We start from the raw sequence: 26,567 nt of genomic DNA, 5'->3' as shown, positions 1-26,567 counted from the left end.
TTCTTTTCTCTCATCTCATTTCCCCTTCTATGCTCTTTTTCTTTATGATTTTTCTTGTGAGGAAAGAAGCAAAAGAAAACTATTTTTCCTTTTGTTTTCCATGAAAAATCATTTCCCATTGAAACACACGGAGCCTTAGGGGTATTCATGGTCTGGTTGGGTGCGTTGCAGTTTGGCCCCCAAATAAAACCAAGCCGTAAAAACACGGTTTAAGATTTTCTCATACCAAACCGCACCACAAAATACGGTATTGTGTGGTGCGGTGTGGTGCATTTTGCTGTTTAACCACAATTTAAAAGAAATTCATTAAATATTGTATTTCAAAAAAAAAATTTATTTAGGGGATCATATACTTCCTCTGATTCTTTATTGTTGCAACATACTCCTTTACACATTATTTAATAAAGTGGTACTTGAGTGGGGCCACAACCACTTTAGTCACATTACTTACTTCATTTTAAGTGTGAAATTGTAACTTTGGGTAAAAAATGTTTCTATTTTAAGTGTCTTGCAACTATTGTGACGTTTTCATTTTAGGGAAGTGTTGCAACTATATAGAAATGGAGGAAGTATTTATAAGGAATAATTAAATCTAATAAACCAACAGTTTAGCGATTTTCTTAAAAGAGTCTTGCATAATTAAGAATAAACTAATAACCCACATTGTTTCCACCTTCATGTTCTACTCTCCCCCCGTCATTTATTGTTTACTCCATTTTACGGTTTATGGTCTCCAAGATGTTCTTAAAACACAGATATTTCAAATTCTACTCGTATAAAAATACTACGGAGTAAAAGATTGACATTCTAAAAAACTATATATTGAACCAAATTTAACAAGACAACACTCAATTATATTATTTCGTATATGTTAATGAGAATTTATGTAAAATTTGACAAATAAATACAATAAAACAAACAATAAAGACTTAAAGAAATTGCATGCTCGTACCGCGTGGGCATCAAAGTACTACGAACTTACGAAGTACTTGATTGATCTTATTGAAATTGGGCCAAGCCCACTAATCGAAACATGTTTGGGCGCATATCACCCTTTTGTCTTTTTCTTTCTTTACCAAATGTTTTGCTTGTTCGGTATGAAATTGTCCAGATCAGATTAGAGCAGATCCATCTTCTTATAGTCATATCTATATCAGAATATATTTATTCTGATTATGTTCATATTAGAACCGATCTGTCCATATCAAAAATGATATGTACATATCAGAATCAATATGTCCCGATCATGTCCAGAATTGCACCGATCTGCCCAAATCGTGTCTAGATCGACACTCAATTGTCCATATTATAACTGATTTGAATAAGGATAATAATCCAAAATAATTATCTGATCTAGTTCAAACTTATATTTTTCTGATCTAATCTGAACGTAATTTTTCTGATCTGATTTTGAAATAAGATTCTGAAATAAGATGGTCTAAACATGACCTAAGCGGATTTTTTTTTTTTTTTGAAAAGCAGGGCTATATGAATATGCTCCTTGTAACACACGACGGGCATTGGGCATTGCTTACGCAATATGAAAACAAGAACATAGTGACGAAACGTAGCAGAGGGAGTACTAGTAGTATATCCCCCGGCCCCTCCCTCCCGTCGAATATAGATGACTTTTGTTACGAGTTTAGTTTTAGTTTAGTATTTGCTCCGTTAAGCTTTTGTTAGGAGTTTAGTAAGCCAGAACAAATCTCCTTTCCACCAAATGTAAAATGACAACTGTGCTATGTGGTCACCAATTGCAGCCGGCAAGGACTTGGTTGAATAAACACCCTTTCACTATCTGCATGGGGTAATATTCTCTCTTTTGTATCTCATATTATCATGCATTTGACCTTGCCACGATAATTCTAAATATTACTACTATTTACAAATAAAATCCAAACTTTAGAATTACTAATCATGGAAATACTATTTATAAATACGATTAATTAAACATATCTTACATAATAATAATATTAATAACAATAATATTAATAATAATAAAATTATTATTATTATTACTATTACTATATTATTACTATTATAATTAGATGTGTGGTCTTGAACAATGAACATGCAATGTGTCTCATGCCGCCAATTATCTGAAACTTTCCATGCTCATTAGTATAACTAATCAAGTGATGATAAGTTTAGCACCCTTAGACATATAATTGTGCTAGTCATGAAGAAATTGCATGCTCGTACCGCGTGGCATCGTCTAAGTGGTAGAGCACCACCAATAGAATGATGCCAAGTCTACTTAATCCAATTGATTAATTATAATCTTATTAATGAATAACACTTGTACTTAACGTTGGACCACATTGCCAACCCAAAATTGGGATGTGGGCCCATAGACCCAAAAAATTGATAGGGATGTACGTTGAAAGCACTAATTTTGTGTTGCATTTGAAAAATTCTCTTCGACAAAGAAGAAAATGGAAGCATCAATTGATAAACAAATTGAAGAGGAAAGTTCTTGTTTGCAATTATTTTTCTCACAAATTGGGATGTTGGTTTAGATTCACTTTCGTACGGACAATTCCCTTAAAGGCACTTTTTTTGTTAAACATTGTATATAATTGAAATTTTATGGAGTTTGGTATGGATTTGGCGGGGCGGGCTATGTGATCCCTCCTAAGCCCGACAAAAATCGAATTGAACGAATCAGACCGGTTTGGACGGGCCTAACTAACTACGTAGTAATACATAGTAGAAGAGTGCACCCATCACCCATGGCATTGTGTCTTAACGTATAGCTCATTTGTTTTACACAGTCTCCGTTCCAAGATAAATTTTGACGGTTAATGTCGTGATTAAGCCGATTTCAATTAATAAAGATTATAAAGTTGAGGTTTTTAAAATACACATTAAAACAAATATTTGATAATTATACAGTACTCTTTAAAACAAGATCAAAGATGATGAACTTTTATCTCCAACAAAACAAATGAAGCAACCAGTTTGAGGAGTCCCACTCACAAATGACCTAATGAATTGAATTCGGCTAATTTTCTTAAAGAGAGTGACACAAATAGAATTAGAGTCACAATGGCAATACAAATTACAAAAAGAGAGGGATTCGAGCCTAATGTTTACCGTGTACGCATAATTCTTGATTTTAACCACCATGCCAAAACTGTTTTGGCAAGATCGAGGTGTCTATGAAACACCAAATTCGTGTTATGCACATGATATATCAGTCTTTTTATTTCATGTTAAACTCTCCCAAATAAGCATTTTATATGTTAAACTACTGAGAATAATATTGATTGACGATAATATAATTTAATAGCTTAATCATAACGGGTTACTTAATTGGTTTAGATAAGAAACCATAATATAACTCTATTAGGTTTAGGACTCTATTAGATTCCTAAACTAACACAATTATAGTTTTATAAACATACTAGAACCCTAGATATACCATAAAAAATTACAAACTTTTATATAAGGCGGTCTTACACAAAAGACCACCTTTTTTTTTTTTTGGTGAAAATGAGTTACTTGATTACTTAAATATTAGAGTGCACATACATAATAAGTTTTCAGCTAACTCCACTCCGTGTGGAGGTCAAAATACAGGCACATATCGCCCAATTACTTTGAAGCAAACATGCTCACAAAAGACCACCTTGGTGTCATATAAGTTAAAGAATGAAATCAATTAGTTAAGCACTAGAACTAATTAGTTAAATACTAAAATCAAATAGTTAAACAATGAAATTAATTAGTTCAACGCCAAAACTAATTAGTTAAGAAATGGAACCAATTAGTTAAGCAATCAAAGTGGTCTTTCCGGTAAGGCGGTTTTACACAAAAGTTACCGATAAAAAATATATAAAACGGAGGATGGTACAATCAAATTAAATTGACAAACTCTTGAGTGCAGTTGTTACTCAACACAAGAATGCTATCCGTTTACACGTACTCTCACAGTCGTCAAGATTAAGAGAGAATGAGTACCAAACTAGCTAGTTAATCAATGATAATGATCTTAATTAGTTGTACTACATTCCCTTAATCAGTGTGAACCAAAAATAAACAAGAATTTAGTGGCGTTGACCCAGAAAACAGAGAACACCCTTCCATGTTGCGATGAACTTGAATACTTGACACAAAAGGAATTACTTTTTAAAAAATTCTACTAAAAAAGTGGATCCAAGTCAAATTAATTACTAAAATGATATCATTGATCATGTCACTATTAATTAGTATAATGTTTTTTTGAACATTCAACACAAATTACAATACAATGAGAGTGATTTGGACTGAACTTTTAATATTTATTACATTATATTATGATATATAACTAATTAATTAAACTAGTGTAATGTTCTTAATCAATTATAAGCCTTATATATATGAACTTTCATACTATAAGGTCTAATTAAGAAAAAGATTGTATCCTGAATCCTGATCCAAAAACTGCAGATATTTTAAGAAAACGTCGAAAATTGGAGTTGATGATTATGGCTGCTGATCCAGAAATGAAGCTGCTAGGATTATGGTGCAGCCCTTACAGTAGAAGAGTAGAGATTGCTCTAAGTTTGAAAGGTTTAGCATATGATTACATTGAAGAAGATATCCAAAATAAAAGTCCTGAGCTTCTGAAATACAATCCTGTTCATCATAAGGTTCCTGTTCTTGTCCGCGATGGTAAACCCATCGCGGAATCACTTGTGATTTTGGAGTACATCGATGAGATGTGGAACGACCAAAAGCCGGCTATCTTGCCTCAACAACCTTATGAACGTGCTACGGCGCGATTTTGGGCTAGATTCATTGATGACAAGGTAACCATATTATGTGTAAATTCATACATTCCATTTAAATAAAAATGATCGTGTTTTTGCTTATGATTTGATCAATGTAGCTCATTTGAAGATTGACTCATTCTATACTAGCTTGTATGAAAAGAAAAGAAAAAAATGCATACATCTTTAAGGGGAACTTGTCATTCTATTTGGAAACTTCGTTGTATACTTAATTTTAGAGGTAGTTGATGTTGTATGACTGATTATTAATGATATTGTTCTTTTCTGTAAAAAAAAATGTGCCTTTTGGGAGTAACTTGGGCAGAAAAGTAATTTTACCAAATTTGGTGTTTGGGGAGGTTTTTTATGTAGTCCAACCAAAATTTAAACTTGGGTTGGTTTTATTTGAGCCCAAACTCGGCCCATCATCAATTAAGTTTGGAATTCTGGATGATATACTACATATTGATCAACTTAGAATATGAAAGTGTGATTTGTTTAATTTTGTACATTACATTTTCAAAATCTAGATTGATTGAAATTGGAATTGTCGTATATGAAATGAAACTAATTGATTTCTCTGTTTGTAATTATAGTGTTTGCCATCGATCTTGAAAGCCTTTTGGGGACCGGAAAATGAACAAGAAATAGCTGAAAAAGAAGCGCGATTGAACTTGAAAACACTAGAAAAAGAGCTAGAAGGGAAGAAATTCTTTGGAGGAGCAAGCATAGGTTATCTTGACATAGTAGCCAATTTCATTGCATATTGGCTTGACGCAATTCAAAAGGCAGCTGGAAAGGAAATACTAACAAAAGAGGCATTTCCATTGCTATTCAAATGGAAACAAGATTTTATTGCTTGTAAAGTTGTTAAAGAAAATCTCCCCCCTTGGGAACGACTCGTTGCTTACTACCAAATCCGCATTGAAGCTGCCAAGGCTTCAAAACGATGAAGAAAGTAACAAAAATTCAATTGACGGACTTTATCTATCGTCTTATTCATCAAACACTTCACTTCTTCTGCTACTATTTTTGCAGCCATTTGGTCATACAAACAAATATGTTAATCCCCTTTTCTATTGGGTTAATTAATTACATGAATTTATGCACAATTTATACTAGACTTATACTAGTGTTGCTTACTTTGTGAATCTCAATTGAGCCATTTTAAGGCATATTTCGTTCATCTTGATTTGGTTAATTACTATGTGTAAGTTTGAATGTTCTACTCAATCATTCACCAAAATCAACTCGTAATCTAGAGTTCGTTCTAATTACTTAAAGAGGTGTGAACATGGGATTGTATAGTCGTATACTCGTATGATGGCAAAACACTCACTAAGAATTTTCATCTCAAGTCCATTTGTAGTCACATAGCACTGGTGTACACTGTACTATTTCACTACTACTACGTACTAGTTTGTAACTACATTTTAGCTTGTGGAAACAAGGTTTATGACTTCAGCTTATCTTTATAAAGTCAAAGATTAAAATTTGTTTGTTAAATTGACATTTGGATTGGTTTTAAAAGTCAAATTCAATCATTTTATTACTCATTCGATAAGATTGAAAAGAAAATTAAGTTTCCTTTATTATATTGTTTTTATAGAAAATTTGGAGAAAATAATAGCATTATACATCACATACGCAAATATAAACGATTAACAATAATGTCAACTCATTTTATTTAATATCAATGTAGTAACTCCTTAATTTATTCAAAATACTTGCATTTGTCAATTTAACTCCGCCCGTCAATGTCATTTTGTGGCATTCTCAGCGGGTCTCAAGCCTGGCTGGGGGAGGAGGGTTGCGATAATCTGTGACAGGCCCGGCGTAAAACACTAGGCGAGCTAGCTCGATGCCTTATCCACCACAACGACACAATACTAGAATAACATGAAGTAACACTTTTCCTTTACTGCCATGGGACGTGTATTTTATCTATATCAAAGCCAAGATATACTCTTTTAGTGTAAGATTTAGTTATACTCTATCAGATCAGATCAGAATATATTATATCAGATCAGTCCAGGTCAAGAGAAATAAGGTGAACTAAACAGGACCTTACACTATCCGTGACTGGACATGATTATTAATTTGAGACAAAGAGAGAGGACGAGATATAAACGACCAGTATTGTCCACAACGAGAAAGAAAATGGCCAAGATTAGGTTTAAAGTTTGTTTAGTTAGTGAGCCCATCTTTGTCAAGCCCACAAGAACTCCCGGGAAAGCTTTGGCGCGTAATCCTTCCCGCCAAAAACACTAAGCCCGCCACCACAAGCAGCAGCTCTTCTACATTTATACCCAGTTCTCCCACCACCATCACCACCATTTTCTCTCTCTTCCTCTCATTTCTCGTTCTTCAACAGAAACCGGTCGGAAGCTTCTATTTTCTCTCTCCTCTGCAACCCACAAATCAAGCAAAAATGGAGACATGGGAATCATCACAATCAGCAGTAACAATCACCCCCAAGAAGACCAGCTACCCTCATTCTTTCTCCTCATCGGAAGTCACTCCCATGGTAGCTACTCCTGAGCCGCGTCAGATCCGCATTCTTAAAACTGACGGCGCCGCTTTGGAACCAAGGTCCGATCTACTCAAACCCAGTTCTGGAGTTTCTCAGAAGCTCAACGGATTGCCCCAGAAGTATTATTTCTCATCCTATTCCCCTATTGCTATTTCTTTCTTTACAATGTTTGATTTATTTATTTTTGTAATCGAGGGTTTGAGCCGTGTTCATGAGATTTGATTTGATTGGTTTTGATATAGCCAATCTGTACATTGCAATGGAATTTTGTGAGTTTGGAGTGATTAATTTGTGGATGAATTTGGGAATTTGGATGTGGTTGTGAATTTGGGTGTTTAAAGAATTGTCGGAAATTAGGGTTTTTGTCTTCGACCTTTGATGTTTTACTTTAGTCCCAGTATAATGTTCTTGCTTTTTCGAAATGTGGCTATTTATTAGAGCTTATTCTGTATTTCATTTGACTAGTTTGATATTGTTAAGGGTTAATTTGATACATGACTTAAATCTGATAAAATTAGGGTTTTATCTTGTCCGGTGAATGAGGTAGTAGTCTAGGATTAATCTATGAAATGCTGGAGTTATTGAAAATTTGTATGAATCCGAGACAAATTGAATAGTAATTCTGTAACCTTGGATTAGTGCAATTATGAATCTTGGTTCCAATTCACGGCCGGAGCCACTCACTTTGATTTTTGTGCATTCATCTGATATCTTGCATTTGTTGTCCACATCTATGAAATTGCATAGAAAATAGGGGTAGAGCTACATTGAGGTGATGATATTGGTGAATTGGGTTTATGCTTCTTGTTGACAATTGAACAAAATAGTATGGAGTATGAGCTATAGAACATCATAATTCTGGTTTATGTTTGTGACTTACATGTTATACTAACCTGGTAATGACATAATTAACAGGTATGTGATTTTATTTGAGTTCTTCAATGCAATGGTTAATTCAATTCGACTGCTCCGGCTAAAAAGACAGCCATCAACCTTTACCAGGCTTTCTCGTAGTATTGAGTCTTTGACAGAGAGGTAATACAAAACTCAGCTGTTCAATATATTTTTGAATATCAATCTTCCTTTTACCTGCTGCTAATTTGTAATTCTTCATTGAAATTTTCTTATTTGATTATAGGAGGTTCACATTTCATCACTTGGCCCAACTGAAGCACATTGTGCCAGAGGTAATCATGGTAAAGAAAATCCGTGAGGAAGACAGAGAAACAAACTGTATGAAAGAGGAGCTTCTTGTGTCTCTCGAGGTAGATGCCGGCGAGAACATGAAAGGCGTTGGTGGATTTTCCCAACAATTGAAAGGGATCTTCCAGTCACGACTCGCAGATTATTCCAGAACCCATGATGAGGTATAACTTTCTTTCCCTCATACTCAGTGTATAGTATCTTGTTTTGGTGTTGCAGGATTTTGGAACATGAATTTAATGAATGATTTTTGTTTGTAATCAGGATGATGAAGTTCATGAGGCAGAATTACCGCAGCTGTTTTATCAGCCGAAGCAGGAACCTGAACTGAGCATGTGCAGAACCCCTACTCCACCTGCAGTGTTACGAATTGCCCCCTCTTTTAAGAGGCGGTTCTCGTCTAGAGCTGACCCATCATCTCACTTACCAGAAACTCCCATGAAGGAGGCCACCGCCACTGCCACCGCCACTGCCACTGAGGCCAAAGACGAATCTTCCATTAGCTTAGCCAAACTTGCTTCAACGCCTGCCAAGCTCGCTTCAACACCTGCCAAACTTGTTTCAACGCCTGCTGAACTCGCTTTAACACCAATAAGACTGATGGCAGCCACACCTGCATTGCTCCCATCAAAACGTCCTTTGATGACCCCAATTACCCCAGAACATGATTGTAGTAGTGATGTACCAAATAAATCAGCTAAGCGCAGGGCCCTAAACTTTGGACAAATGAGTCGAGCTTGTGATGGAGAAATCAGCTGTACAGCTCAAGGCTCTAACTCTTCTAATGATGTCCTGAATGTACTTCCAGACGACCTTTTACAGTCGGTAAGTTACTCAAGTTTCCTGGTATATATCTGATTGTGTTGCATAGTCCTATTTGTCAATGGTAAACAACATTAGAAAGGCTCCATCTAACTGAATAATCCTACTGCAGTTGATAGAAAAAGAAAAGAAGATCTTAGAAGATCAGGACTTGGTTGTCTCAAAAGAAAAGAGGCGGCAACAGCTGATGGCAGGAGTACCCAAACTCTTTGACATGATTCTTCTTCTATTCCAGTCTATCAGGCGTCCTGTTGTCACCAAACAGGAACTTATTTACAAACTAATTGCAGGCCATTTGGACATTGTTGATAGAAGTAAGGGTTTGCTTCATCCTCTTTGAGATTTGACACAATCTTCAATAATCTTTTGCCGCTGTTCTCATTATAGTTTTTGTTTTCTTTGTTTACAGAGGAGATAGAGGAGCAGTTTCAGTTGCTACAGGAATTTGCCCCAGAATACATATCTGAACTTCATTCTCTCAGTGGTGATATTCTCCTACGGTAGGTTCTCTTAAATGCTTCTTTTTTATACCTTGGTTTTTTACGTTTTGCAGTGATGGCTGACGTTTATGTCCTTTTTGGCATTTGCAGCCTCAACAAAGCTTCGTGTCCTGAATCAATCGCGCCAAGCTGTTAGAAGCAGTATGAGACTTCAAGGCTTCTGGAACTGACTATATGAGAGCATATATAGGATTTTTTTTTTTGTTAGCTTATTTAAGTTGATCACAAAGAAAAGCACTATGGATGAATCATGTGAATGTGTAACCTTTCAGCCATACTGTGTTTTGTACATGATTAGTGTAATGCCCTATTGATTATGTGATCAGAGAAGGAAATACTAACGGGAACACCCCTTTCGAGTTAAATATGTTATTGTGCACCATTGATTATTTGATGTGCTCGTATAAGAATTGCAATTTTTTGTTGGAACAATTACAAAATTCATCAGAATTGTTCTTCTAAACAAAAAGCTATTTCAAGTACTCATTGTCAAAAAAAAAAAAACACTGTAAATTTATCTTATTCTACGAAGCTCAACTGTATTCTGGGAATTTGGGGGTCGGGATACACCCCGGTTTGTGCGTGTGTGCCATAAATCTTGATACTTAAAAACACCACAAGATCTTCACTCATATATTATGTGTAAACTTAACCTCGGAAATTCAGGATGCACAAATAAGGCATCAAACTGCAAATTAGGTACAAAGCTTTTATGCCCAAATTTCTAGCAAGAGGAAGAAGAAACATTAAGCTACTTGGATTAAAAAAAGCTACTATAAGCCTCCAGTAAGAGACAATAAATTAGAGAGAAGACAGGGGAAGCAGAAAGACAATGCTGCATTTTCTAAAATCTAACAGCATGCACTTAAGAAAAGTAGGTTCCTGACATTTTCAACAGGGCATGTAGTTCTTCTCTGATAAATTGCTAATCTGCTACCACTTAAAAAAAAGTCGCCTGACAATCTTACACCCACCTCTTCAGCTAAAATACCGGTGCAAATGAACCTCTTTTGAATTCAATCCAAAAGTTGTGCAAACATCAATATGAGTTAGTTAACATGGCGCATTTTCTGAGTATGTCATCTGTGTTTCCAAGTACGGGAACATGAGTTTTCCTTGTCTGTTAGATGGCCACAAGGCCTACTTATTTTCTTCTGAATCAAAGATGGGAAAAGGGTAGTTAGTAGTAACAAATTAAGAGGTTGATTAAGAGTTTGGGAGAAGAAACCTGCATCTAGGTAGGAGACATTTAGAGTCCTTACAACATCGAGATTCGAGAGTGAAGGTGAAGAAAATACCACATCGTCTTGCAAATACAACATCCCCCAGGTACACGAGTTTTACAGTTTGCTACATGATGGAAAATATACCAAAAGTTTCTGGCAATCCAAGCATTCGACGGAGTAGAGGTTAGCAAATACGCAAGGGATAAGAGAAGAGAGAACACACAGACATCAGCTTATAAATATGACTTGGCATTCATTTGTACATATCATAAAACACTTGTATAATTCTCTCAAAAACCTTTGTTCCTTAGCATTTTCCATACTTAAGATTTTTGTAGCATCAAAGACGGGTGTGTGACGCTAGTAGGCATCGTGTTATGAAGTTAGGGGTGTGCAAAATATCCGATCCGAAATTACATATATCCGTTCCGGTTTTAATGTTTCGTATCGGATATCTGAAGAAAAAAAATCGGATTTTCGAATCGGATTCGGATCAACTTCGTTTCCGTTTCAGTTCTCCGAAATATTTCAAAAAAATAATAGAAAAATCCGATTATCCAATACAAATTTTCGAATATCCGATATGATTTCAAGGTTTCGGATATTTTGGATCTTATATCCGAAAAAATTAATGTAAAACATGAATAATTTTTTATTTTTTATTGAATTCGGATCATTTTCGATTTTCGGATATCCGAAACTTTAGAATCGGATACGGATCACATTTTCCTGACCCGAAAGTTTCGGATTGGATCGGATCCGATATCCGAAATTGAACTCAGATCTTAACATGTACTACCTCTGTTCAGTTTTTTACACTTTGCACCAACTCCAATGAATATTTAACCATTAATATATCAAATTTCATATGTGAAAAAATTATAAAAAATTGATATTCTGAACATACATACTGAGACTAATCTAACAAGATCTTACATAATAACGTTTTGACGTATACAATAGTGACAATTTACCGTCAAAATTTTCATACATTGGACACATATTCCAAGGGTTAAAGAAACTTTTAAGAGCAAAGGTAGTATAAGAAGGCAAGACCTACACAAGGTGTAGATAAATGAAACGATGATACCTGTATATGTCGAGCACGATCAGCAGAAGGATGATTCACCAACTTATGAGGATGATCAAACTGTATATATCTAACCTTAATTTTGACATCAAAGTGAATCGATCCACTAAAACCAACTTTAGATGTTGTGTTTTGAAGCCTATTAATTGGGCCTTTTTTTTTGGGGTGTAAATTCCTAACAACGGAAGAACCACTAATTTCTGAACAAAAACTGATTTTGACACACCATCTTATGATTAAAGCACGGAAAGTTGTGTCTAACAGTAATGTGCCAAAATCAATCTTTTTGTATGTCAAAATCATTTACCTTTCTTAATACTATGATACAATTTACTTCGAGGACAATAAATCATAAATGAAGGCATGCATGACATGAGAACTTTTTGAAGCAACTTTTCTTTTTTTTCCTTTCCAAAATGAAACAAATATTCTACAAAAAAGGGGAACGTATAAGAGGTAGAAGGCACAAAACTGCAAACGCCCCCTTACCTTCCATTGCACAAAAAAGGAAAATTTCTCTGACATATAAAGACTTACTATAGTACACTTGCCACCCAACGATGGCGGTTGTAGAAAATACACAAAGGATAGAATTAAAGAATCACCAACTCTTCCACCCCACGAAGATGAACACTAGCGCCGGTGCTCCATTTTTGAGATGCCAGTAAGCTTTGAGGACAAGAAGTGCCCTCCATAATGCAAAGTGTCTTCAATGGGAAGGGAGAGTTTCAGAAGCAGGAAATATTCTGCATATTAAATCTGTACAGAGGTGCAAAGTCCGTATCACTTCTCCTGCCATGAAAGAGACTCTCTTCTCTTGCTGATGAGTATTCTTCAGAATATTAACCAAAGTGTCCAGAAATATGTACACGTATTAAGCATGTCCGGCTACTTCTGCAGCTCGCTGTCTCATCATTTCCATCACAGCTGCTCGTCTACGCGAATCAGACTGCTGTTGCAACCGCCTTAGATGTTCTTTCAAATCCCTGAACATGCAAAAAAAAAAAAAAAACATTACAGTTTGAGAAATAAGCTCCTGATATCTAATCAATAATGGTAAAGAGAGGATGAATTTCTTGTAGTAACAAAAACAAACCTGCATCGAGGTACGTGACACTCAGATTCTTTACAAGCTCGAGCATGAAGTTGAAGAAGGTACCACATCTTCTTGCAAAGAACACAACCACCAGATGCACGAGTTCTACACTGTATCCCATGACGGAAAAGCCCCTTAACCTTCCGGCAATTGGGATACTGGCAATGTGGTGAACGGCACTGTGATGCGTGCACCAGCAGATCAAGCATTTTTCGTAGCTGGATTACATAACATATTATGTTAGTACAAGTTGCACATAGGTAGATAGAAAGAGGGACAGATATATAGATAGGGTGGGAGTTGGAAAAGGGTTTATTTGTTCTTCAATTCCAGCAGTGTATGACAACTGCACTTTGGGACAAAGAAAGACATTTAGGAAGTCAAGACACAAGAACCCATATCGAATCCACTCATTCAAAGCTTGTAGAGGCTCGTAGCTCTACTGGAACCAGCACAAGTATTGTAAACTTATGGTCAAACCCTGGATTATTTACCGATGGGAATAAGGAATGCTGTTTTTGAGGAAGAAGGATATAGTAATAGTAGTTCAGCGATGTGGCGATGCCTTCTCATGAGGAGGAAAAGAAGGAAGTGCGAACAAATACTACGTAAGAGGTTTATATCTAACAAGGTTTGACGTACTTAAAATGGCTAATTCATCTTCAGCAACAGGAAAGTCGGGAAGAGAAATGTTTGTGACGAGAATTATTATGATGAGATATACAAGTATGTAGATGTACTACCCCCACCGTTTGTTCCTGACTACTCGCAACACTTACCTTTTTTTGGCCATTTCTGAATCCTTACAACACTTCCCAACTAGGCATGGGACCATCATGACACTAATAATCAAGTGATAGTTCAGGTAAAAAGAAATGTTAACGAGTGCAATATCATTTTAAGGGAAAGGAATAAGGCCCACGGTTGTTATTCTACACCAGTTTAGTACCACAATGTTTTCTCATATCTCCCTTGTATACGTAACCACCACTGTTACCATTATGCTATCTGATTGGATGTTTAACTTGCCATCACCTACTTCTGGGAACACCATATCCCAGGACATCATATTACGATAACCATAATAAGATCAAAAATTGGTGTACAAAAAAGCTGTTCAAGGAGTGTAGGGTAAAGGAAAATGCATATATACCTGTACAACACGTTGTTGTCTAGCTTCCTTATTCTGTGCATCACGATCAGCCACAGAAGGATGATTTGTCAACTTGTGAGGATGATCAGTACCTCCATCCTTTTGGTAACAAGAATTGCATATATCATAATCTGGACATGTTTCACAACGCCAACCTTGACCAGTCTCAATATCAAGATGACATATGTTGCATGTTATCACAAATGCCGGGGCAGTTGGATTATGAAGATGATATAGCACCATCATGGAGGAATGTTTAGCACGACGTAGAGTGTCATACTGGTAATGATTCCCCTGGCAAAGACTCAAGAATGCCTGCCGGGTATCAAAAAATTCACTCTCAAGAATCTCATCTTTGTCCTTGGTGTCATCTTGTACATCAGTTATCTCAACCTAAATCATTAAGTCACATGAATGCTTATCAATAAGGAATGTGTGAAATCGTGACAAATCAGTTAAATTCATCCAAAGAACCTTCTTCAACACGGCACAGGCATAAAAACTTACCAGATAAAGAGCATGCTTGTCCTTTTGGTTGATAGGATGTCTTTCTCTGTCGTCACGCTTCTGTTCTGTTTCATAGCATCTGCAATAAAAACAACTCGAGATTTAGAAAAATATCCATTGAATTCAATATTGTTAAATTCAAAGAGAGATCATCACTATTATCCCCTTAATCGTGTGGCAAAACACACCTTCGACCAGCAATTTGTTATAGTTAAAAACAAATCAAATACTACTTTTTCAATATTTTAATAATCAAAGTTTGGCAAGGAAATAAAAAATGACACATATCTGCACACGGATGAAACATAAATTTCAAATATAAATATCAGAAAAGTTTTAAAAAAGTTGGTTGATAATAAGATTCTTGCTAAAAGACCAAACTATTATTTTAAGGCATATAGAAACAGAAATTAGAAATACTGCATGTCCAACTAGAAGAAAAGAAAAACTCAAATGAAGCGCCATAATCACAATTGTACAATCAGGGTCTTACTTGTCACACAGCTGAAAGTTTTTACATTGATTGCATGTCCAGCGGTTACCGGAAACCATTAACAAACCGCAGTGAGTGCATGAATGCTGCAAATGGACCATAATAAAATCTTCCTTCATCGGGGAAATCGTTTCTCCAAGCTGCAGAACAAATTAGAACTCTACTGTTAGAGAACCACGATATCATAGGCTACTGATGATGAGTTAAGATACGATAAAAGCCCACTACATATTGGTTTTTGTAAGATCATCATCTCAATATGTAAATAGTGAGGGGAATTCCATATTAATGTCCAAGGTAATGCTTGTCCTCCCCAAATCTCACTTATTCTTCATAGATTTCCATAACCATTCATTATTAATTTAGAAGGGGGTATGGAGTGGTCATGGAAGAAAGTTACCAGCAAATTGCATAGTTACTCTCACTACAATACAAATAGCTAAACAAGAACCAATTACAAGAAGCAGCAGCAGCAATTGAAAAAGAGAGGCATCAGTGACAGATATGAAGATTACTTTATGCATTAAAAGAAGATCCTTTGATGCATTGCTAGAAAGATCTGATTGCCCAGATGCTTTAAGAGCCCTCTTTGTGATCATCTTTTTTGTCGTTCCCTTCTTGTTGAGTTTTCTACCCTCCTCTTCTTGATTAATCTGATAGATCATATCCTCTGCAGCACCAGGCCAATAGTCACCATCAAAATACGGCAGCCTACCTGCGGTGACCTTGGCCTTGGATTCACCAGTTTGTATAAAGAAATGGTCATATAAGTTAGTAAGGTCGACCACAATATTTTCCTTAGTAGCTTTTCTTAGCATCGCCAAGTACCTAAAGCATAAAAATCAATGTCTCGTCAATCATCAAGAAGGGGGGGGGGGGGGGGGTAAAATACAACCATCACAAGAAAAATCAATTATCTTACCACTCCCTCAATTTGTCAGATTTCGGTGTTTTCTGTATCTCAGGATGGCAATACAAAATATAATCTTCACCCTTTAAAGGTGGACATGCCCATATATAACAACTTGAAAAGCCTCGCTTCTTACAGTATTCAAGGTACCCGATCTGCAAAGACGCACATTAATTGTTTTCAACCGAAAGACACTAATCAATCATTAATTACACAAAAAACACTCGCCAAAACATACCAAGATTTCATGATAAACAAATGTACGGAGAGCCTCTCCCGTCACTGCTTTCACGTCAGGCCTAAAATACTTTACTGAATCAAGGTATGAAAGATAAACACGGCGCTGATTTGGAGGCAGGCATTCTGAGCCAAATTCTTGCACATACATTCCAAATAAACACACTTCTACTCCTTCAATCTTCTGAAAAAGCAAAACTACCTGGAGAAAGAAGCTGGTTACTCACACAATGAAAAAAGTAAAAAACAAAAAATAAAAAATAAAAGTTTAGGGCTTAGAAGTCAGCCAAGTTGGCTTTGGAGTATAAAGTTATATGATATATTTGCTCAAACTAAAAAATCATACCTTAGATTTATATGCGAATTCCGTAGGATAATTCTCATCACGGAAGATCTCCAGAAACCGTGGTTTCACCTCTAACTTCTTGTCAACAGACGACACAACTCTAACAACAATTCCATCTGCTCCAGGAATCTGACAAATACCAAAGTTTTCCATCCAGAATTCATAAGAGATAAGACGTAACAGAACTGATAAAACCAAAACCATACTGCATATTCTCATACTGTGTAGTACAACTTCTTAAAAACAGTTTCCGCCACTACTTGTGGACATTATTATATAATTAAAAAATTAAAATATGAAGCCACGAGATTATGAAATGAAATTGCTTAAAGCACAGATTTCTGAGGACTAGCGCACTAGCATTTGTTAACTATGCAGCAAAGAAGAGCCATTCAACTATGACACCTCTAAATTATGCCTCAGGATCGTTACCTCATACCTTAAAGATGCAGCTGAAACACAAGCATCCACACGACACAAGTCAAGTAAAGAATTTCTACCATCCCAGAATTATCAATCAGTGGGACAAGGTTTTAGGAAATAACTTGTGATTTCCTTTTCTATTGTCATTCCAAAAAAAAAAAGTGATAGAAGATTACAGAGGTAATGTAATTGTTATTTCTGTGGAAAAAGTATAGGTGAAGAGATTGGGGGAATTATTATTAAAACGGAATATTAGATGTGAAACTTGATAGAGAATCCAAAAGCAGAGGTACGGAAGAATAAAACATCCGCAAGACCACAACATAAAAGAAAGCATTTAAATTTTCAAACTATGTTGGTACGAAATGCCCACAACAGAAATGCCCAATAAACATTTGTGAAAGTGTAAGAACTTTTGAGCCAAAATACCTATTTCGCATTAGCAAATACTCCGTAGCATTTTATAATAACAATAAGAACCAGTAGATTGCAGATAGAAATAAATATGAGCCCTGATAAGTAATTCGTTATTTGGATTTGTAAAGGAAAGCAGAAAGACACAAGTGTCTTAGCTAAATAATTGAGTTGTCTATGGGAGTCTTAAAGCATGTATAAAAACTGACCATACATCGGACAATAGAAGATTACCTCGTCATAACTTTTACCCTGGACTCTCGCTCTTTCTAGTCTCTCTTGTTTCAATCGTTTGAATAGCCGGTGCTCAATGTGATCACTGAGAATCGTCTTTGGCAAATCTTTTGCCCCAAGAACAGCACTCTGTGGCAACGGCTTGCGCTCTCCTCCTTCAATCTCTTGCATATAACAAAAAGGGCATGTGTATTCAGCTTGACCACCATCATTCCGTCTTCCATTAAACAAGGCACAGATCTGATGCTGCCAAGCTTCACATTTATCGCATTGAACCCACTGCAAAGGAAACGCAGTACAAATTTTTTTTTTTAAAGTCATATGCGGATTTACATAAGGCTGCAACAACATGAAATAATGTACTGAAGAAAATACCCATTCTTCAGTCTCCTCATCGTTTTTCTTTTTCTCCAGCCTAGATTTGGAAACTGGAGTTCCATCTATAGCAATTGTGTCACCACGGGCTTCATTATAGCATGGAATACAGAAATAGTGTCGTGTATCACCAGCTCCCACAGTGTAATACATCGCATTTCTCTTTATTCGAGCACCACATGGAGAACAATAAATAGGAGGTGGTTCAAACGTGAGCTTCTCAACAGCACATAACTGACAGGAGTTTTCACTCATTGAGTTTTCCATTGCTTGATTTTTCTCTGCCTTAGCTTTGCTCTGCAAAAAAATAAACAAGGGGCAGAAAGAGCAGGTAAATTTCACTAACAAGCAATGTACTAAGCACCTAAGTTAAGGAATTGATGTCAAGCATTGACCATATTCACATGTTTGCAAATGTAATCACTGCCCTAGGTTCACACATGCCGGTTTCCGACCTAACTCGTGGATCTGAAACATAAAAACCCAACTTCTAAAAGTAGATGATCAGTTAAAGTGTCCTCAAAACACACAACAGCACAAAATATGATGACAATCTATTTTCTGGTGGCATTGCAATAATAAATTGCGTTAAGGATGGGCGTCTTCCGCTTTATGTCCATTCACCAAGTATCCTCGCTTGATAGACTCAATTAGAGGTTTTCCTTTTCTTCAGCTAGCACAAATAAAAGTTTTGGCCAACAAGGAAAGCTAGTTTCAGTAGGACCGTCTATATGGATAAAAGACGATATCAGGAGTCCATTTTTCCCCTTAGTAATTGAAAAGTATGAGCAGTGAAATAAGAACACATATTTCAAGAAGCATATTTCCACAAGTCCCCAAAAACCTAAAAGTACTCAAAACATGAAGCATAATGTCCATTCCATATTACATGAGAGTGCAAGAAAACAGTTAAAAAAAATACAAGAATAAGAAAAAATATATACAAGAAAAGATGAGGGCAAACAGGCATACTAAGACAAAGAAAATTAAATTTCCAATACCCACTGATTAGAGGGAAAAGAGGCACAAACAGTGAATAAACAGAAGATATGAACTGAGACAGACCTGCCCAACCCACTGTCTAAGACCAGAGATGTGCTCCCTTATTTGCTCCGGTGTGAACAGTTCAGTTAAGGATACTCCTTTAATCTTTGGCTTTCCAGACTTTGTTAGTTCAGGAGAAACCACTTCCTCTGGCTGACCATTGTCTTTTTCGACTTTGACACTTTCTTCCTTTTCCAAGGAAATCAAGGAAGACGTACCATCCAACTGCTGATTAGAAGTATCAACTATAATGTTCTTGACCTCAGTAACATCAGTGTTTGATCCAGCTAAAGTCTCCATCTTCACATCTGAAAATTCAGACTTAACCTGCAAACTATTATCGATTTTCTCATATCCTTTTGGTTGTACGCTGTGGGAAACATGAGATATACTACTGGCATTAACTGATACAAACATGCTACCACTCTCAGGAGTAGCAGATTGGGACAAAGGCTCTGGCTTTAGGCGTTTGACAGCAGGTTGGCTTTCTGACGGTTCAACCATTATTTCAGAAGGCTTTAAAGTGCCTTTAACCTTAGCTTCTCCAGATTCAGATGATCTGCAAATACCAGCAATTGAACGTTGCAACCCAGAATCAGAATCCTTGCGAATAATTCTTTTTCCATGTGAACGTATATAATTTCTGACAGGTACACAAACAGGGCAGCCAGCAAAAACACAAAGCTTATTATGATGTAGAAGTCCTTTGGTTGGCAAACAGCGAGGTTTGGGACAAGAAGGAGAATCACAGACATCTATATGCTTCAATAGCTTTTGTGCCTCAGAGCAAAAACGCTCTGGACATTTTCCTGTTGGTGCTCTACAGCAACGTGCATGACGCAAGAACAAAAGCCACCTTTGTTGATTCTTATAATTACGCTCACGAGCGGGATTCCCGGAGCTCAAGGGTGCACCAACTAATCTGGGTTGATCCACAGTGCTCCTAGGAGCGATATTTTGGCCAATGCTTGACACTTCAGAAGACAAATTATTGCACTGGGCTTCATCATGCCCCAGCATTCTCTGGCGGAACTCCTCTTGTAGATGTTGTTCATGCGACAACTTTCCAGCTAATGACGATCTGTCTGATTCGGAATGCCATTGACCATGCAGTTGTGCTTCTGGTAACGCTCCAAAAGCCATGTTATTGTATTCAGTAGTAGCCTCATCAGACATCATCTGCGGTTGATTTTGCAGGAGCGTGGAGTGCATGTCTTGAGGCCTTTGTGGAACAGAAGACGATTGAGAATTTCTAATAAGATTTCCGTTAGAATCATGATGAAGTTCATTGTGAGATTCTGGAAGCTGGAGCTGCCCAGAAGAAAATTGTGTCTGAAGAACCTCATGTTGATGCTCCATTCCTGCTTCAGATTTCACACGACTGCCAAGATCAGATGCTATTTGCGAATGAACAAACTGATCATTTCTCCCAAAAGATTGCTGCTGCTCACTAGACTGCTTCTGCTGACGACTTGAAGCAAATTGCTGCTGCTGTGGAAGCATATGAGGTTGTTGCTGATACTGTTTAGCATATGCTTGTGAATGATTTTCTCTAGGTGATGATTGAAAATTCAACTTTTCAACCTGTTCCGCTAATTGAGGCCTTATGTATGAAGCTGATTGCACAGCTTGCATGTTAGTTTGATTCATTTGGGAGTTAGGTCTGCTTATAGTCTGTGGTCGCATTTGATTTACATTCTGATTATTCATCAAGGACCCACCCTGAGCTCCAGTGTTGTAGAAACTTCCATTTCCAGCTGAATCAGCAGCACTCATCCTGTATCCATCACCTGCCAGAAACACAAGTTACATCAGATAATGTAAATTAAGCATCAACCAAAACTCGAAAGTAGATTAAATGAGAGGGTAAGAAAGAAAAACCTTGAACAGAAGGGCGCTGATGTTGGTCATGGGGCTGTTGCAACGGTCTAGGAGAGGCACCAAAAGATGATGTGGTCAAATAGTTATCTGAAGAGCCTGAACCATTTACCATTGGGAGATTGTTCCCAAATCCACTGTTCACAGACCCATTTTGGAACCTTTGCTGCATTAAAGACCTCATTCCATTACTCATTGCACTACCAAGGTTCTGTAACATGCGGCTATTTTGACCACCGTGTTTTAGAGGCACCTGTTGTGACACAGCCGATGAATCAACACCTGATAACACACCACCACTGCTAGTGTTATCCACATTCATAAATGCCTGATTATTATTGCCACTGAACCCAGGAGTAGGAATCATTTGGCTCATAACTCTCTGCCCAGCCATTACGTTGTTACTGCCAGAATTCATGGGAAAACTAGAAGGCGGTTGCTGGTAACCATTTGAAAGAGATCCTGATAAAGATATTCTGTCAGAAAAAAGCCCAGGAAAATAACCTTATAACATTTCTCGACTGACTTATGACACATTGTACTCACCTTCAGCTCCATGGAAAGAACCACCACGAAGGCTAGAAAATGAGCCATTGGAATTGGGCATCAAGCTTCCCATCCCTTGAGTTGAGGATGGCATGCCGCCACAAGTACTAGCTGTGGTCATATTAGAATGATCCACTGCAGATGATACCATCATATTTGAACTTACATTGTGTTGCTGTTGCATACCAGGTGTTGGTATCATCGTACCAACAGGAGTAGGAGTATTCATAAATTGTGACTGTTGAGGAGCATGATTGGTCTGTGGTGTTCGCCTAATGAATGCCTGCAAACGGATCTCAAGTGTATCCATATTCATGTATTCCTCCTGTCAAAGAATATAATCAAGAACAAATAGGCAACAAGAAAGTACGTTGAAGACCCTGAAGGACCTGAACCTTTGTTGAAAACCAAAAGAAAAATACAAATAAATTAAGAGAAGTGATTGTTTGTTCCAAGCTCATCTAACCATACACAAACAACAACAAATCAAAAAGAAACTGACTACGCCTCAGATACCCCAGGAGTAAAAGAAAGAGGGGACAAGTCTACCTTTGTTTGACCTGATTTAAACAGCCCCTCTTCCAAGCGTTTTGAAAGTTCTTGCAATTTCCGTACAACATTTTCATCTGGATGTGGTTGCCTCCGCATTAGAATCTCATAGCTGGAAACAATAGAGAAAAATTATAGTGTTGCAATCAATAAACCAGGATTCCAGAATAACCAAAGAAAAATAGTTATTCAATGGAATTTTCTACACAGGTAGAAATACATTTAACAAACAAGTACAACTATCAACAGCCAGAAACGCCTGACAGAGCATTGCTAGTTAGAAATGCCTCCTAATAGTGCATTTTTCAGAACTGATAATAACCTATGTTATTTGGACTCGAACTAAGGTATTGGAGTACAAATCCGAATGTGTTACAAATTTACAAAAGCTGGACGAAGGGACACTGTCCTAATTTTACACGTGTACAATTGTACAGGGATGCGGCACTTATAAACTTGTTTTAAAATATGCATTTGTGTTCTTTTTTCAACATAATTTTTAATGGTATACAGTGTTTGTGTTTGTGTTTGTGCAATATTGGCTCATAATCATATGCAGGTTCCAGGCCCAAGTCAAATCAGGCCTAAGTGCCCAAGTGCCCAAATACTCCGTACAAATCAGGCCCAAGTGCCCAACACAACCCCAAAACTAGAAAATGATGACTGACAGACTGACCTCATACCAATTCAAAAGTCAATTGCAAAATAAGGAGAATTAAAGCAACACTAGTTAATTGTTGCAGTCAAATTACACCAGCTGTACACAGAGAAGAGAGATAAAGCTATGAGCAGATGACTGGAGAATGAAATTGAAGCAACAGCCATCTCAACCAACTCTCCCCTCCTCGTCGAAAGAAATCCCCAATGTCTTCTAGCTTCATATGGTAGATTTCATCTTCAACTAACAGATCCAGGAAATTCCCTCAAACCTTAGATCTGAAGAAACTTCAAATTTTATCGTGTTCATGGAAGTCTAGACTCTAGAGTACTGATTCTAATCCAGATCTCCCTTCCCTCTGATTTTATGCTAGCCGTATAAGAGTGCAATTTCCATATAGGACGGAGTAGTTATATACAGCTATACCTAATTGAAACAATACATCTACGTAGTAATAGTTATTAGTGAAGATTTAAGACAAAAAGGGACATGCATGCATGAAAACTAACATCAAATATCACCAACAGATCCACTCTTGACAAAGATCTTACATCTTATCATGTATAAACCGTCGAATTCTTAAAACCTCAGTAGTGTCTATCATTGGTGAATTACTTTGACCACCTAGATTTTGAGCCTGCGTGTGGAATGTATTCCCATTCTGCTGAAGCAATCCAGGCAACTGATTACTAGTCTGGTTAGGTACCTGCCCAGAGATCTGACCTGACACGTGTGCCTGGACATTCATTTTCAACTCTTAAATTACCAAAAGCCTGAAAGTGCATCAGTTTCACCATATGAGGTCAGTTCACCATTCATCTCCAGCACATGATTTATTCCCACTGCAAGGGCACCATTTCACCATGCAAGGACACTGTAAAAAGAAGGCAACTTCAAAAGCTATTTTGCTCAAACTTGACTATTTCTTTGTGGGATAACCCAGAGACATAAATTAGTTACTAAATGAAGAAGAGAAATTAAAAAAAAAAGGAAAAAGGTCGGCCTTCTAACCATGAAGAAGAATATCAGCATCAGTTCCAGTCAAAAATATGCATGAACAAGAAGATACACAAAGCAGAAACTGTCATCTGATTCATATATTCAAAATATAGAGAATGCCGGACTAAGACGAGTCCCGATATATCAAAGTGCAAGTGTCAAGTGAGTATATAAGTGTACATCTCCATACACTTGCAATTTACCATGAGATGATATCCAATATTAATTTCTTTTCACGCCCATAAATATCTCTAAGAAACAACACATGTTGATAAGGTTGCAATAAATAGTCTTAGTATGATAGCAGAAAACAGCAGGAACAATAGGGGAGTCTCTACTCATCGTATCCCAAACACTCAATGCACATAAGTTACATCCCCTTTCCCGCTACTCAATAAAATATCTGATTCCGCTACGGATACTGAATGCAATTACGTTGTATCCCGAATAGCACCCACAGATATTAAATGCAATTACGTTGTATCCCTAATCGCACCAGAGACACAAGCGCGCACACACACAACCCTATCAGTTTGTATCCACTGATGCTAAACAATATTTGAGCAAATACCTCAACTTTGATAAAGATATCATAATTACCAATAACTCCACTCGATTCTTTCGCTCCCTTCGGCACCCATTAAATACATCTAATTCCTATCTCAAAAGTACCAAACCAACTCAAATAGATAAGATGCAGCACCACAACAGTTGGCGGGTAATTTCCCTTCAAACAGAAGAAAATCAGTTGCACCCTATTATCAATTTATCATCTTCAAGATTGTTTCCATAGAATCAATGCAATACTTAATTCAAATTTCACAAAAACTATTTCTTTTCACACTGGTATTATTGCACCTGAAGGAAAACAATCAATCACAGCTCAATTTACATTGCGCAATCAAATAAAAATCAAGTGCACAATCACATACCTTACAATCAATCGAAAAGATAAAGAAACCCCAATAAATTGAGTCGAATTAACCACAATGACGGTGCTTCAGTCACTCGGTGCAACAATTGACAAACTAATTAACCCTGATCGTAAGCTCAATGAAGCAGATCCTCCTAAATACGTCGTCGAAATCCCGATTGTAGCAAAAGCCCTAATTTGTACTGACCCAATTTCTTCAATTTCAAATTGAGTTGCACCGATTAGGGTTCTCTTGACAAAACCCTACCTTTTAAAAAAAATATGGCAAATTTGAGGTCAAAATTGGGGATTGAAAACGTTAGGATAAAAAGATTAGGGTTCTGGGATTGAATTTGATTGCGAAATTGTTCTCCAAAGTTAGTTGTAATTTTGATTTTTGTGTGTCTCTCTCTAATTCGCGTTGTTTCTCTCTCCTATTTTGTTCGTTCGACGTTTATTTGGGCATCACAGTTTTAAGGGTCGAGTTTAATTTTTCCCTTTTTTGGGATATTTTGTTTTTTTTTTCAGATCATCGTTTGACCGTAATTCACTCCTACGGAGTATTATGTTTTGTCTTTCATATTTACTTTTTTATTAACACTTAAAATACATCACGTGTGTGATTCTTTTAAGGAAATTTCCAAACTCATGTTTAGTCTTTCCTTGTTCCTTTTCACTAGTATCTTGTTACGAAGTTCAAATTATAATTTTTCCCTAAAAAAAAAAAGTTCAAATTATAATTTACTACGAAGTAAATGTTGTTTGAAAAGTTAAACACATACTCGGTCTGAAATGGAATGATATATTGGTCATAACTTGTGAATGCATTGAAGAAAATCACAATAGAACGTTGTTGTGTTTTTCGAAATTTGTTCAACATTGAATAAAACTAATATATTGTGGACAGTGATGGTAATGTCTTTTACGTCGTTTTTTTATGAATCTACACAACAGATTTTAAAGTTCTTAAAGATAAACTATTACTCAAGGAAATAACTCGTTAATGAAATACAACATGTGATAAATGACGGTTTTTAAAAGGTGAGAGGACAACTTTTACAATGAGACTTTATTACAACATCGCCCAATTGAGGGCTACAACCATGCCTAACTGTAAATAATATTGTTAGATGACTGATTAGTGATAGTAATGCCACCTCATACTACTACATTCAGCAAATGTGTAAGTCTACTTACTTGGCAGTAGTTATAATTGCTTCCCTTAAAATAAGGAACTTGTACTAATAAACTCAGGAAGCTTCTAGATTATTGGATGCCCTATATATATTGTATCTTGTTGTAATAATGATAATAATACGGAAATTCTTTTGCTTGTCTTTGAATTCTATCATGGTATCAGAGCGGGATCAAAATCCTAACTCATTTCTCTGAAAAATTCCGTGATTCTTCTCATGAAATTGTTCCTAAATTTTGTTGAACTAGTGTGTTCATACTTTTCTCTAACTGGTTACTCTGAAAAATCTGTTGTTTATTCTGAAAATATGCTCATAATTTGTGTGTTTGAGCTACGTTTTACTGAATTTTATTGATCTGAATCTTGATATTGTTGATCTGAAATCTTGATAATAGAAAATGATACTGGGAATGTTGAGGATCCAAGAAGGAATGTGGTTCTTCCTCCAAATCAGGATCCTGCATGCATC

General features: G+C 36.6%; 2 protein-coding genes and 1 pseudogene across 2 annotated transcripts; 2 read left to right on the top strand and 1 right to left on the bottom strand.

The window, feature by feature from the left end:
• The first annotated feature begins 4,338 nt into the window (after positions 1 to 4,338).
• On the top strand, positions 4,339 to 6,205 carry LOC110805792 (glutathione S-transferase U8-like). Its single transcript, XM_022011412.2, has 2 exons — positions 4,339 to 4,793; positions 5,351 to 6,205. Exons 1-2 carry the CDS (start codon positions 4,464 to 4,466, stop codon positions 5,705 to 5,707), a joined length of 687 nt encoding a protein of 228 aa, XP_021867104.1. The 5' UTR covers positions 4,339 to 4,463; the 3' UTR covers positions 5,708 to 6,205.
• Positions 6,206 to 6,936: 731 nt separating this feature from the next.
• On the top strand, positions 6,937 to 10,177 carry LOC110774744 (CDT1-like protein a, chloroplastic; annotated as a pseudogene).
• A 2,331-nt stretch (positions 10,178 to 12,508) lies between these two features.
• On the bottom strand, positions 12,509 to 25,377 carry LOC110774749 (histone acetyltransferase HAC1). The gene is made up of 17 exons (XM_021979331.2): positions 24,923 to 25,377; positions 23,543 to 23,865; positions 22,334 to 22,445; positions 21,785 to 22,109; positions 21,242 to 21,700; positions 19,382 to 21,150; positions 18,317 to 18,613; positions 17,942 to 18,220; positions 16,871 to 16,999; positions 16,526 to 16,726; positions 16,300 to 16,442; positions 15,893 to 16,205; positions 15,378 to 15,517; positions 14,885 to 14,963; positions 14,378 to 14,770; positions 13,225 to 13,442; positions 12,509 to 13,114 (listed from the first exon to the last, which is right to left on the bottom strand). Exons 2-17 carry the CDS (start codon positions 23,737 to 23,739, stop codon positions 13,003 to 13,005), a joined length of 5,166 nt encoding a protein of 1,721 aa, XP_021835023.2. The 5' UTR covers positions 23,740 to 23,865; positions 24,923 to 25,377; the 3' UTR covers positions 12,509 to 13,002.
• Between the last annotated feature and the right edge of the window lie 1,190 nt (positions 25,378 to 26,567).

Source organism: Spinacia oleracea, chromosome 1 (assembly GCF_020520425.1).
Source record: "Spinacia oleracea cultivar Varoflay chromosome 1, BTI_SOV_V1, whole genome shotgun sequence".
Classification (NCBI taxonomy): domain Eukaryota; kingdom Viridiplantae; phylum Streptophyta; class Magnoliopsida; order Caryophyllales; family Amaranthaceae; genus Spinacia; species Spinacia oleracea.
The sequence above is the reverse complement of the archived record's forward strand: the minus strand, read 5'-3'. Positions and strand labels throughout refer to the sequence as shown.

Bases quoted from the DNA above. Each gene is read 5' to 3' on its own strand.
- LOC110805792 (XM_022011412.2), top strand. From the start codon at position 4,464: ATGATTATGGCTGCTGATCCAGAAATGAAGCTGCTAGGATTATGGTGC. The intron at 4,794-5,350 runs GTAACCATATTA...TTGTAATTATAG, and splicing joins CTAGATTCATTGATGACAAG to TGTTTGCCATCGATCTTGAA.
- LOC110774749 (XM_021979331.2), bottom strand. From the start codon at position 23,739: ATGAATGTCCAGGCACACGTGTCAGGTCAGATCTCTGGGCAGGTACCT. The intron at 16,443-16,525 runs GTATGTTTTGGC...GCGTCTTTGCAG, and splicing joins TTGTTTATCATGAAATCTTG to ATCGGGTACCTTGAATACTG. The intron at 16,206-16,299 runs GTAAGATAATTG...TTTATGCTTTAG, and splicing joins TCTGACAAATTGAGGGAGTG to GTACTTGGCGATGCTAAGAA.